General features: G+C 44.9%; 1 protein-coding gene across 1 annotated transcript in view; it reads left to right on the forward strand.

Annotated features, from left to right (window-relative positions):
• Positions 1–248: 248 nt before the first annotated feature.
• The window catches only part of HRC (histidine rich calcium binding protein), a 137,479-nt gene continuing 123,485 nt past the window's right edge, over positions 249–14,242 (forward strand). Inside the window, exon 1 of the mRNA XM_086930189.1 lies at positions 249–1,349. Within this exon, the coding sequence (XP_086786315.1) occupies positions 530–1,349 (820 nt within the window). The 5' untranslated portion in view covers positions 249–529. The remainder of the gene's footprint in view (positions 1,350–14,242) is intronic.

Raw genomic sequence — 14,242 nt, forward strand, 5'->3', positions numbered from 1 at the left:
TAGAGAGCTGGCATGCCTACTATTACCGTCTGCGAGGGCAGCCTCCGATAACCTGTCACACGGAGGGGGACTCAAATATGGGCATGCAGGGGCGCGTGTCATCACTGCTTTCTAATTTGGAGATCTGGAAAAGTTGGGAAAACTCCCACCCTGTCAGCCATTGGCTGGGAGGGACGGGCTCTCTAGTTCCAGCTGGCACCGTCAATCATAGACAGTTCCGTGCATGGGTCTGCCGTTCGGAGGGCTCTTTCATTCCTCACTTTTGTCCGTCTCGGACAACTCTGTCTCCCTCGCTCCCGGGTGCTCCTCGCTGCTGGATATTTTCCTGTCAAGAACGCTGGACGGAGGGGAACTAGACTTATGCTTCTTACAGCTGGTGTATTCTGCAGGATCTAGCTAGACCTTGCCTCCAGGATTTGTCTTCACTGTTTCTGGGCTTTGGAGTGATTGTGCGGAACAGTATTATTTGGAGCAACACAAGTTTTACTTGGTGAAGGGACGCGGGCAGTCCGCGCATCATTTATCCAGGATGGCGTCCCAGAAAGTGTGGCTGATTTGCTTACTTCTCACATTTGTCTGTTCGCTTCAAGTGAACTTAATCCCTCAAGTTCACGGACAGGCTACTGAAGCACATGATGACGATGATGATGATGATAATGAGGAGGGCCACGAAGACAAAGATGGAGATGATGATGATGATGACGACGACGACGATGATGATGATGATGATGATGATGGCGATGATGATGACGATGGCGATGATAACGACGATAAAGATGATGATGATGACGATGATGATGATGATGATAAAGATGATGATGATGACAAAGATGATGATGATGACGATAATGACGACGATGATGATGACGACAATGATGACGATGATGACGATGATGATGACGACGATGATGACGACGATGATGACGATGATGATGACGACGATGATGACGATGATGACGATAAAGATGACGACGACGACGACGATGATGATGATGATGACAAAGATGATGATGACGATGATGACGACGATGATGACAACGATAAAGATGATGATGATGACGATGACGACGATAAAGATGATGATGATGACGATGATGACGACGATGAGGACGATGATGACGATGATGATGACGATGATGACAAAGATGATGATGATGATGATGATGATGACAATGACGACGATGATGAAAATGACGATGATGATGACAACGATGATGATGATGACGACGATGATGACGACGACGACGATGATGACGACAACATTGTAAAGAAACTTGAAGATGATGATGAAGATGATGATGATGACGATGATGATGATGATGATGATGATGATGATGATGACGACGAAGGTAACGATAGCTAAAACAATGCATACATTTGGAATAGGGATCAGTTCTACCGAAGGTATTTATTCCCATTTTGAATTAAGGAACTTTGGTGGAAGAACTAGAACTGTTGTTTGTGTTTAAGAAAATGTCAGTCACCGTCTTACCGTGTGCTTATTAATATCAAACATTTGCTGCTCACAAAAGCATACCGAACCTATGCCTATTAAAGAAACAGTATGCTGCTGTCAGGAACAAGATGGGCCACGGTATCTCACATCTATCCATAGTGAGCTTTCCGGCAACTAGCCACTAGACAAAGGTGTGCTGCCTGCTTTTGTTGGTTACCTTCTAATAAAACAATCTGGAGAAAGAAGTGGAGATTACCTTGATATGAACTGGACTGGACTGGATGTCTACTGGAATGAACTGGTTTTATAATGGCATGTACCAGGAGACTTTGCAACTGAACCTTAAAATTGGTCGAAATCACTGGGGAAAATACATAGAACTGGAAAGAATTCCAAAAGGACATTTGGGGACCAAGGCACATAAATCAACACAACAGGGACGGGGTATTCTGGGTCAACTGCAAAACATAGAAGGCAAAAGAAAGGTGGACATTTTCAAAGACTTCTCTGTGTACACGCCAGTTCACAGACAACCACTTCACCAGTAGACCAGTTGGCCAGATCTATCAAGTCTCACATGATTCCCAGGGTTGCCTAGTCACCCCGTCCCGTGCCTAAGCCTTGCTTGCTGCAGAAGCTCTTTGTGTTTTCTACACATGCTGCGGTGCTTGTTGGTCCCCTACTAATATCTGAGCCTGCTGGCTCTGTCAAGTAATGTTTCCTTCCATTGGGCTAATGCAAAGCTTGCCTTCCATCCAAACTCTGGACTACTTTTTGCGAAATGAATGTTATCAATACTGAGCCACCCGTCATGTACCCAGGAAAAGTGTGCTAGAACTCTAATTCTGGACTCACAATGCCACCTGCCGCTTAGTGGTACGAGTGATCAAATTCTCAGGGATTTCTCAGCCCTGTGTATTGGTGCTGATGCCTGAAACTGCCGCCGTGCAGCTGTCTTAGCCAATCTCTACTGACCATTTTAATAAATGCTTCACGAAGCATACCTTCCACCAAACCTGGATTCTCGTGTTTGTGCTTGCCTCTGTTTTGGGAAGACCCAACATAAGTTTTTACTTAAGTTGTATCATTTCAGTGTTAGCCTAGAGTCAGAGTGTTTCAGGGACATGGGCTGTATCATGGAGAAGGTCTTTGCTTCTGCCAGAGTGAGGCTTGTTAACATTTTTTAACTGAGGCAGAATGAATTCCATCATATGTTCCGGAAACGCAAAGTGTGCTACTGAAGTAATGGGGCTCGAAATGGGGTCCACCTTGGTGATAATTCCAGCTGACCAGTTACAAGTGGTTCTACTGGCTCTATGTGTGGCATATCATATGGGTTTGTGGATATCTGAAAGGACATGCTAAATTCTGCTGATGAAAGGCAAATACGAGCAGACAGCATTGGACCAACGCATTGAGTTGGGCTACAGCTGAAATTGACTGCAGTGTTCTTGGTAGAAGTTCTGCAGATGTCCAAAAGCCCATATGCTGCCAACTGGATGAAGAAGAAACTATGGACCGGATTTAGGGACCAGTGGACAGGTTACTCCGTCACAACGCTAACAGATATCCCGTCCCCCGAAACATAAATCTCATGATATCCTATGGGATTTATATTTCAGCGAACGGGATATCCGTCACCGTGGTGACGGTGCAACCCGTCTGTCAAGATCTAAATCAGGCCCTATGTGTAACTGGTGAACTGGAATGCCCATCACAGCAGAGCTGGGGAATGAGAAAAAGCAAGAGAATGGGCGCTCTATAAATGCCTTGATTGATTGATCCCTTAGAGGATTGGCGTTCGATGTGTAAATCGTGGGGTTGGTAAAGAGGGGGTGCGACCTTTAATATTTAGGCCGCTTGCAACTTAGAATGTATGCAAAGCCTGCCCTTCTCCATTAGATCTGCCCTGCACCTAATGTTAGTTGCAATGACGCTGGTGTGTCCACCACCCATGGTTGTACAGGACATTCACTTTAGAGATGCCGTGTACCGGGACCTGCTGGTGAGCACTGTGTATGTATGTACACATGTATGTATGCATGTGTCATTTGTGTAGTCCAAACCTAGCCAGGAGGCAGCAGAGCTCTGTACAGGGTCAAAGGCAAGGATACTGTCTGCGAGTGATTGGAGCTGGGGGGGTGGGGGGTTCTGGAAACAGACTGTGACAGGACCACGTTGTTTGCTTGTTACAAAGTCAGATGCCTGGGTTACCGAACGGTATATTATTTGAGAAGAGACCTGGGATTTGAAGTAAAGGCTGCGGGATTAAGGACGAAAACGTGGCCCTACTGTGTTAGCAGGGAGGGGTCTAACCACAGAAGAGACTTTGCAATATTTGCGGTCATGAAGAGCCTCGTGGTATCACAGTGGCGACCCAGGTACAGCAGCACACTGGTATGAGGCAGGTAATGCTGCTTTGGTCTTGTGCCAGAGGGGCACCAGGTGTCTCCAGGGCTCACTTTCAGGGGTGGCATTGGGGGGTGGGGGAGGAGGGGGGTACGAGACGTGTGGCAAGAGCTGTTCAGTTTATTTATGTGCGACTGTTAAAAACTAACTAGGGGCAGGTATCATTCGTGTACCATGAATTAGTTAAAGGAGGGTTCCAAGTCACAAAGTACACGCTCTACACAGCGCACACTCAAAGGTGAATTGCATCGAGGCGCTTCAATGAAATCTGATACAAATGTTAACAGCAGGTGACAACAGTAAAAGGGCTCAACCTTGAGTGAAAAACACCGCCTATTGCGGGTGAGGGAGAGAAAAGACACATATATTATTATTATTATTCTCGGTTTGGTATATCTTATCAGTCCCCAGACTCTGCTGGGCGGTTATTTTCGGACGTTGCTCGTGTCAAATTCCCTTCTAGTCGTGAGAGCCGTGGAGCTCGGCTCCGCGTGGCGCCCGTGGGGAGGAGCAGAGAAGCATCAGGGCTTCGTCTATTTCTATTAACAGATTCGGCAAACTGGTCAGGCGGGGTGGGCCGGCGCCGCCCTGTTCGTGGTACGAATTGGGGAGCCCTTTAGAAGGCACACTTCCATGCCACTAAGAGAGTGAGTAACACGTAGCTCTGCGGTAGTAGGCGCGGCCTTCACAGTAGTGAGATAGCGTCAGCTCAGTGGCCGAAAGGCCCAGAGACTGCATCTCATCATTGTATTGTACTGCATTGTAATTGCATTTATATAGCGCTTACTACCCCCGACGAGGCATCAACGTGCTTTCTGGCGAGTAGCACGCTACTCCAGAACCCATCAAGGATTAGTGTTGAATTAGTATGGTGAAACAGGAAATACATTTGATTGGTGGATATGTTCGTCAGTTAGTTGGATTCAGAAGGATAGCGGAGGGATAGAAGAGGGAAAAAGGTTTCCATTTATACAGCAGTGTTGAAGCACTTTTTGGCAACTAGCCCGCTACTCCGGGACCCATAAGGATTAGTGGTGAATTAGTCTAGTGAAATATGAAAGTAATTAGAGTTGTGGATTAAAGTCAGTTATTTGGATTGAGAGGGATACTGGAGGGACAGATCAAAATACCATAAGTTATGTGAGGCTACTACCTCATAACATAGCGACGGGCACATATCAGCAATATATAAACATCACATCTTCCAGCTCCTAGAGGCCGATGCCTGCTGGCTCAGCTCTGCCAGGGGTGTAGTCATGCAGCTTCAGGTTATTATAATCCCATTTAGTGCACTTACAAACAACCATTTCAAATAGTTCCTTGGAAACAGAACATGGTGTAAATATGTGTATCCGGGAAACGGCACCGCGTGCAGTTTTGTAGTTGGGGGTCTCGGACCCCAAGACTGAGTGGATAATGCTCGAGACTAGTGACGCTCGCAGCGCCCTGTTCCTTTTCTATTGGTTTTACCTCTTCCAATGTGCTTCAACATTCATCTTGTCCTCTCCATCCTCACATGCCCCTCTCCAGTTTGGTGGGGAAAGCAAGATGAATTTTGTAGCACATGCGATGAGGTAAAGCCAACAGAAAAGGGCGCTGCGAGCAATATTTATTGGTCTTTCACCAGTTAGGTCTCATTCTGAGTGTTTTGGACAGTTCTGAGGGCCTCACTTAGCTCAGAGTGTGCCTTCTTGAAGACAGGTGCCAACTATTTTGTTCAGTTTGAAAGGTTTCGCGCCTAGAGTACTGAGGCCACTTTGAGGGCCTTATATGAAGTACAATGGCCTGTTCCGAAAGTCTCAGCCTGAGTATTTTGGAGGCCTCACTTCGAGTATTGTGACTTGTTCTGGAGGCCTCATGTGACCTATTGTGTCCAAGTTCGAGGTCATATCATGTCTACATTTGGGAAGCCACTGCTTGTTACTTGTAAAATGCTCATGCCACACCTGTGCCACTTCTAAATGCTAAGTCGAGCGTGTGCAATGTAGGCAGAATGAGAGGCAGCAGTGCCATGCCAACAGAAGCTTTCTTCTGAGTACCGAGTGAGAAAAGAAGAACAGAGGAAGGAACAAGAGAGTACTTGAATGAAAACTGAGGGCAAGGGTAAAGGTTAAAGAAGAGTCAGATACCCCTTCCAAAAAGGTATGTTTACCACAGGCCCGGGGTATAGGATAACTGTGTCCTCCTGCCTGGTCCCCCACAGTCTACAGACTTGCGTCTATTTCCAGAGCATCATCTGCAGAAGTCTGTCCTTTCCTGGAGGCTTCACATGTAGGATTGTGTCTATTCCTGGCTCCTTCAACTGCAAGACTGTGGCCTTTCCTGGAACTGCTCTTTAAAGTTGGTTGCTTACTTCTTGACGCCGTCAGCACGACTGTGTCCATTTCTAGAGACTTTATCTGTGGTATTGTGTTTATTTCCGGGGACAGTATTAGCAGAGTTGTGTTTATTTCTGTAGATATTTTATGCAGTATTGTGTCCCTTCAGTTCTGTGTTTAGTGTGTTCTGGAAGCCATGCTTTGTCTCCATTCTTCAGTATAATGTCTTTTTCTGTAGGCTCTGCCTTGCACATTGTGTTATATTCAAGATACTTGATTTGCAGTGTCGCATTCCTTTATAAATGATTCCTTTGATGTGTTTGAGGTGGCCACGTCTGCAGTAGTTTGTATTTCAGTGGGCTCAGTTGCAGAAGTGTGTCTATTTCTGGAAGCCGTGTCAGCTGCACTGCGCTTTGAACAGCGGGTTCAATTGGCCAATAGAGATGGGTGTCAATCAAGATGGTGACGATGTTCCATTTTGGATGGGGAGACGTTCGGTGACTTACACCTATGTCAACTGTGTGGTGGAGATGAGGGAGTGGATAATTATAGTTTTACATATGAGTACAGACCAGTTGAAAAGGGCAGTGTGTTTCGGCAAAGGTGTATCTTGGGAGAGTGTTTGCATGTCCAAGGGGTGGGACTTGGGGAGAGGCATGTGGCAAATAGGTCAGTAGAAAGCTAGGAGAAAGCTGGGCTGCCTGCTGCTAATTGTATGTCAGAGCTTTCTTTGTGAGGTTAAAATACCTGGGATGCTGTGCACTCTTTGTCTTGAGGCAATGAAAGAACATTGGGTTATGTCAACGGAAGGGTTGGGAACTCTTGTCTAACACGCAACGTAGAAAGGATTTGGCATATACGGTGGAGAAGAGGGCAAAGATAGGAGGGAGCCCTGTACATTTGGCCTCATTTTATATATTTCAAATAACCTGATGGATCACAGTGTCAAGCCCAGACATGTTGTGAGTGCCAGATGACCGATTCTGCTTCTCATCTAACTCAGGGTGATCAAATATGGCCACTACCCCATTTAACTGGCAAACAGTGTTATCATTATTCACGAGGCAAGATAATGGGCACAAAAAGTAGTGCACTTGAACCAGTAGATGTGGGTTTACGTCTACATGCAGATTCACTACATTTTGGGATCCATGAATATTCCTAGATACACACCTAAAAAGATTCACCAGGTACAGCTTTCCAGGTGCACTTCTGGGGATGTCCAATGACTATTCACAAGGGTTCCTATTCTAGCCTGGACAGAGTTGTTCATACCGGAGCAGGCTACAAGGGGGAAAAACGAAAGCCCCTGTGCAAACACACATTTTTCTGCTCCATCAAATGTTGGGGTGATCCTCTCTCTTTCCAACCCTGGAACTTGAGTTAATCCCCCCTTTTGCTGGAGTACATTCCTGGCCGTTGCCAGAGCGGCAGGTCGACGGAGATTAATTTTGGAATGCCCACGAACATTCATGTGCCCACACTGCCAAAACAAACCAAACCTCAACTTGAAGCAATCATTTCCTGTCCCTTCCTAGAATTTGCAAGTGCTGATTTCTTAGCGTTTGTGGTGGAGAAATCCACAGTCATCAATTCATTCACACCTGCCAGTTCCCTGACATAGAAATGGTAAATGTATTCATAATCTAACATTTACAACCAACTTTACCTTTATGAATCAGTGTCTCTTTAGTGAGAGGCGTACGACAATCAGTAGCCAGTGCATGGCATAGAGGGAAGCCCCCTGGAAGAAAAAAACTGGCTACCCTCTAACCTCTCCTAGTGCCCACTTTCACTCATTCATTCACCCTCTTGGCATCTCCCCTTCCCTCTTTACTCATCCTCACTTCCTTCTTGCAGCACTCACTACGTCCACCTGTTCCCGCCTCCCTTGCTCCATCCATACCTTACTTTTTGTAGCATGTCCGTGTCTCGAAACATTAGGGAGCCTTTTTGGGCTTTACCTATGACCCCCTTTTAGCACTCAGGACATAAAAGAAGAGTCTGCTGACTGGTGCCTCTCTTAGACTCTGGCTCTCCTTATATCCAATGCTCCCACTTTCGTTAGCCTAATTGATGTCAAATCTCAAAGAGAATTAGGGCCGCTGGTACTCAGTTTTCTTTCCTGAGAACATTTCTACTCTCTGCTAAAGTTTTTATGTAATTAAATAGCAATTTTTTACAGCAATTTAGCCCAGTTTAGACCCAAGAGTTAATGTGCAAAACATCATCTATTTCTATATTGAGATGAGTCTGGTTGCCTAACCTTACACAACTTCCATTAGCATTACCAAAGATCTTCCTTAGTTCTACACAATCATGAGGTTCAGATGGCTGAAACCAGAATTCCTACCCTACTGACTAGGTCAGTTAGGTTCATCATTTTATCAAATGTACCCGTATTGTTAAACCTATTGTGAACCAGGTCACGAGATTGTTAAGGCTGGAGGCCCTTAGCTTTCATTGTTGTACATATTTCAACCATGTGCCAATTCTGTGATGCGAACGAATGCTCACAATTTTCTGCCCACTTTCGAATATGACGCACAGCGGAACAATATTCAACACTGACAAAGGCAATTTCAGTGAAACCTCTTTCCACAGATTACTTCACTAAGCATGCTGGAATTGTAGTTTTACTTTTCCGGTGTATAAATATGTGCCTGCAAATCACAATATGCTGAGTGCAACTGGACATTTTAACCTGTGAATTAACAGGATACAAGCCTGGCTCGCGGCAATCCTCTAACTCATGGGTGCTCACAAACAGTTTCCCAAGGGCCACCAAGTTTGGTCTGTGATGTGATTTATGCCAGCACCCAGCAGGATGATGGTCCAGGGGAGGAATGGGTCGGTAAAGTGGGTTTAGGGGAAGCAAAGATGATACATGTGGTGCTGAATTCCACTATGGGACCTTAGCGAACAGCTCCCCTACTTTACCAAATTGTGTGATCCTAGGCAATTGATTTATTTGACTTTCCCTCCTTTTTCTTCATAATAAGAGGACTTCGAAATAAAGGACTTTAGAATGTGTGCTGTACAAAATATGCTCCTGTGTATGAGTAAATTAGTTTTATGTTGTTGATGTATAATAAGAACCTCGGCCACCCTAAGAGTGTACATAACAACTGACTTGCCTTTGTGGTTCACTATTGGCGCTTTTTTGAATTAATGTTTCTAAATTCATATTTGAAAACAATCACTTAAAAAAATATTTCTTAGTGCACTGATATATGATATACTAAGGTAAAATAGTTCTGCATACTAATGAAATACACTTTTTGAATTTTGAAGCAACCATATCATGTTTTTACACTTTTGCTACAAGATGTTTTTAAAAATGAAGATCTTCCAGAAGTTAAGTGGTGCAGGAAAACCAAGTTATTTCCTTTCATTTACTTCAATTAACCTTTAAATAAAGGTGTGCCTATTTATTTAACACATTTTACAATGTTTGTGCTGAGTCAAGTGAACAGCAGAACAACCAGCTTAAATTAAGCACTGTTTTGACAGTTTTTGGATGTAAATACCTTTATAAAGCAGGTTTTAATTTAGGTAAACTCTATTTTGGAGCCACTACAAAAGCACAAATGTTTGAAAGCGGAGTTTAAAAGCATGCACACAGTGGTAAATCGACCATATGGATTTAGGGCACGCGACTGAACAGATACCACTGTTGCCTTTACTGTTTTAGTAACGATTTCAATTGTTACTGAAGCTACAAGTCCCCTCTATTGGGTGTGCTCTCTACTGCACATACTGTAATAACTCACAAGCTGTTGCTCTATCAAAGTGTTCTTTCTGACTCAGGTATAAATATTCAAGAATTTGTTAAATGAAATTGGTGCTAGGGCAAGAAATCCTAGATGGAAACAGCAATCCACAAACACTTTGTGAGTGGAGAAAATCTGGGAGGTTCTGGAGCTGAAACTGTAAATAAAGGAAACAATTCACAAAGTCATTTATGAGCATCTATAGTAGTACTTCTGTGGCACTATTTAACATACTCATGAATGCCTTTGTGAATTGGCACTGATTACACTAAAACTGGAATAAAATGGGAGTATTCAGGGATTAATTATATACAATAAGTAGAAATAGAAAGGTGTGCCCTGTTTCAATTTTATAAATAGAGAGTTAGATATTTTTGCACTGATTCATCATATATATATATAAAGATCTTTATTCGGCTTATTCACAATGGAAAAACCATAAAAGAGACAGATAATATCGTACATTACATAATTGCATGGTAAAAAAATACACACATTACATAACATTTCATATAAAATTCATTTAACAGTTAAAAAAGGAGTTAATCGAAATATGTAGGAAACCGCTCAAAGTGGGCTTGATGAGGACTTTTAGAGATTCTTTCTATGTTTCATAATGCATTTTAAAAAATTACTAACAAAATAACAGACATTTTCCGTTTCCAGCTTTTGGAGTCTTAAGAGGGCGGGTCTGCATTGTCTCAACCCCCAAGTTCTTAATTTTGGTAGTAGCCAGATCTTTCTGTGGGCTTGATGAAATTTACAGAGCATGATCACATGCAAGTTAGACTGTGTTGATAAGCCATCGCACGGGCAGGGCGGGAGTGTAGCATTCCAACAGTTTTTTTGCGGAAAAGTGACCATTCTAAAAAAAGTATTTAGCCTGAATCTTGTAATTAGCATTCTTTCGTAAGTTGATGTTTGCAGTGCCAAGTACGGATGAATGCCATGGGCTATTTGGATCATGTTCGCATGTATAACTGCCGTTTTTGATGAGTTGGATGCAAGTCTTAAAGATTCCAAATGTCTTAATGCTTCCTGTTTAAGGTCTTTTTTAGAGATGTCTGTTATGGATACTGGGTCCAGGTAATAGTTCTCAAATCCTAGGTCATTAAAAAAATTTCTAACGTAAAGGAGCCACTTTATTTTTGATGAATTGTCCAGGTTCATTGAATCAGCAATGATGGATTGAGTCAGTGCGTTTTTATCTGATTTCCAGATACGACGCCACAACATCAATGGTTCTATTTTGATTAGGTCCTCTATGTAGGGTATGCCTAATTCTAGGTGCATTGCATAAGTTGAGGTACCTTTGGGAGTGGCTAATAGGAATCTCAAGAAGGCATTTTCTGCCTTCTGAATAGAGCTGGTGTCAGTGTAGCCCCAGACTCCCGCGCCATATGTTGCGATTGCATCATATAGGAAATCAGCAGTTTTCTTTTTGTCCATTGGTTCCCATTTTCACAACTCTGTATGTTTCAGAACCAGAAGACGATTATGCAGAGGTGTGGCTTCAGAGGGGGTGTTTGGGGTGTTACACCCCCTAATAAATGTATTCTGATGAATAGTTGGGTACAGATGCTTTCAGTCAGGTATTGTGAAATGTCAGTCGGATTTCCCTATGGATGTTTAAAGACAGACAAAAATGCACACACACACACACACTCTGTTTTGAAAGTCCTCAAAATATTGGTTACTTTTCAAAATATTGTTTTTTCTCTCTTGGTACTCCTACCACCACGCTTTCCTCTTCATTTCCATTGCCCGTTAGACCCCTCTCACGCACCCTGCTAGCTGTTTAATGTATTGAAACATTGTATGCAAGGCTGATTTTCTGAAAATCTGAAGTTCACCCCTCCCCTACCCCCCCCCCCCCACACACCCCAATCTTACTGACAAATCTACACCCCTGCTTTTATATCTACTGGCAAGTAGTTTTCTTCCATATCCCTGTATGCAAGGCTTTAAATGGGATGAAAAAACTGTGGGATCTCTCCAAGGGGTGTGCTCGAAGTAATTAATCCGAGGCTTTAATGCACATAAGCTAAAAATCTATGCTTAGCATAGTGTGCTGCCCGAATGGTAATTTGGTGCTTCTGTCTTTGCATCCAGATATTATAGTACAACAAGTAACATTACACCTACAACAAGCCAGGACTATTGACTTTGTCAGTGGTGGTTAGTTGCATATGATAATAAACAACAACTATTGATTCAATGTATAGAATATTGAAAATGCCTCAGTTCTGAATTGATGAGACTGTGAGAGAACTATAACGGGTCTCTTTGAAGTTACATCAGAGGCGGTAAAGGGTGGCACTGCTGCAGAGTTAAGACTTTTTTTTTCATTCTGAGGGTGAGGGCAGAAATGGAGACCCCAACAGGGACCCGTCTCAGAATCTGTTTTTTAGAACTAACAGTACTGAGCACCAGCAGGACCCGGTCCACTTAAGCCCTGCCGGTATATACTGCTTGCTAGCTTTCAACAGCTATTTCTTTTTTTTTTTTTTAATTTTTATTTTGCAGATAAAGAAAAAAAGAATAACAATAAATAAAAGGTACCACATTTGGTGCGTAGATGGTCCCACACAGTGGGAAGCGGGAAAGTAAGATGAGGCAGAGCAGCAAAACAGAAAGCCAGCAGGTAAAGTCTTCATGTGCTGAGAATGTCGGCAGTCCCGCATCCATCCCCCAGCATGGGGTAGCTCAGTCAGTGCAGCCGATAAATAGTCCAGGATCGCCCCATTCTCTAAGTAAGCCTCATCTCGGCGATGCAACTGTCCCAATGTAGCACCCAGCCCCTCCCCCCAAGAACTCCCCCCCCCCCCGTGACGGCGCCGCTCGCATTCCCCATTCATCCAACAAGCTTACTCTAGAGCTGAAATAAGTGTAAATTCCTCAATGATGCCGGGCAAACAGCCGAAGGCAAGCCAGCAGAAAGAAAGGACACTAAGGGGCCCCATTCGTGCCTGAAGTTTTTGTAGTTGCCTATAAATATATCCGCCATTCTCTTGAGACTCAGAAGTCTCCACAATCTAGAGTGCCAAAGGGAAACCGCCGGGGCCTCCTTCCGTTTCCAGGCCGAAGCCAACGTGAGTTTAGCCGCGCCGAGACACAGCCACAGGATCTTTTTGTCGGCTCGCGTTTGGTGTTCAAGGCCGGGGTCTCTCAATCCCAGTAGCACGAACTCAGGGGAGTCGTCGACAGGGTATTGCAGAATGTCCTTAATATGGGACAAGATCTCGACCCAGAAGGGCTTAATGATCGGGCAATCCCACCAAATGTGGAGGAAGTCCCCCAGGAGGCCGCAACCCCTCCAGCACCTGTCCGTGACCGCCGGGAAAATGCGATGAAGTCGAGCCGGGACCATGTACCATTGCGTAAGAGTTTTGAAATGCGCCTCCCTCAGGAGTATGGAATGATTAAATTGCGTCATGTCCTTCCAAAGCGCCGACCATTCTCCGTCAGTGATATCTCTCCCCACCATCTCCTCCCATTGCTCCATGTAGCGCGGTCTGGGGGAAAGGGCCGAGCGGAGCAGCAGCTGGTATAGAAAAGAGATGACCCCCTTCATGGCAGAGGTCTTCAGGAGAAAGGCTTCAAAGTCGGACAGAGGTCTCGTTGCCGCCTCCCGCACTCCCGGCGATCTGGCCCAGTGAAGCAATTGTAGATGCCGGTACCTCTCCCCTGGCTGCACTTGGTAATCCCGCATGCAGTTCTCAAACGTCAGGGGATCGGGGCCATGGAACAAGTGAAGTAACGCCCGGCATCCTCCCTCCCTCCAGCCGTCAAAGGGGCCCTCGGCGAGCGCCGGTGGGAACTCCGGGTTAAAATGCAAGGGGGTAAATGGGGATGGAAAGGTCGTCCACCTCTCATCGCCCGCCAGCGTGTCCCAAACCTTCAGCGTAGTCCCCGTGGGGGTACTAATATACGCGTTTACTGGGCGGTCCCGCTTCGGTTTCCATGCCAGGTCCCAGATGGACCGGCCCGCCACACTCCGGTCCATATGCAGCCAGTGTTTGTCAGAAAACTGCTGTGACCACTCCACCAGGACTCTAAGTTGGGCCGCCATGTAATAGAGGGGGAAGTCCGGAAGGCCTACCCCCCCTTCATTCTGCAGGCGTCGCAGGAGTGTAAACGAAAGCCGCGCTCGACCCCCCTGCCAGACATATTTCAACATCATCGATTTAAGGTGGCTAAAAAAAGTGGAGGGCAGTGGGATCGGTAGGGCCTGGAACAGGTATAGATACTTGGGGAGAAGGACCATCTTGATAGCATGTACCCGA

Source organism: Lissotriton vulgaris, chromosome 7 (genome assembly GCF_964263255.1).
Source record: "Lissotriton vulgaris chromosome 7, aLisVul1.2, whole genome shotgun sequence".
In the NCBI taxonomy this organism is placed as follows: Eukaryota; Metazoa; Chordata; class Amphibia; order Caudata; family Salamandridae; genus Lissotriton; species Lissotriton vulgaris.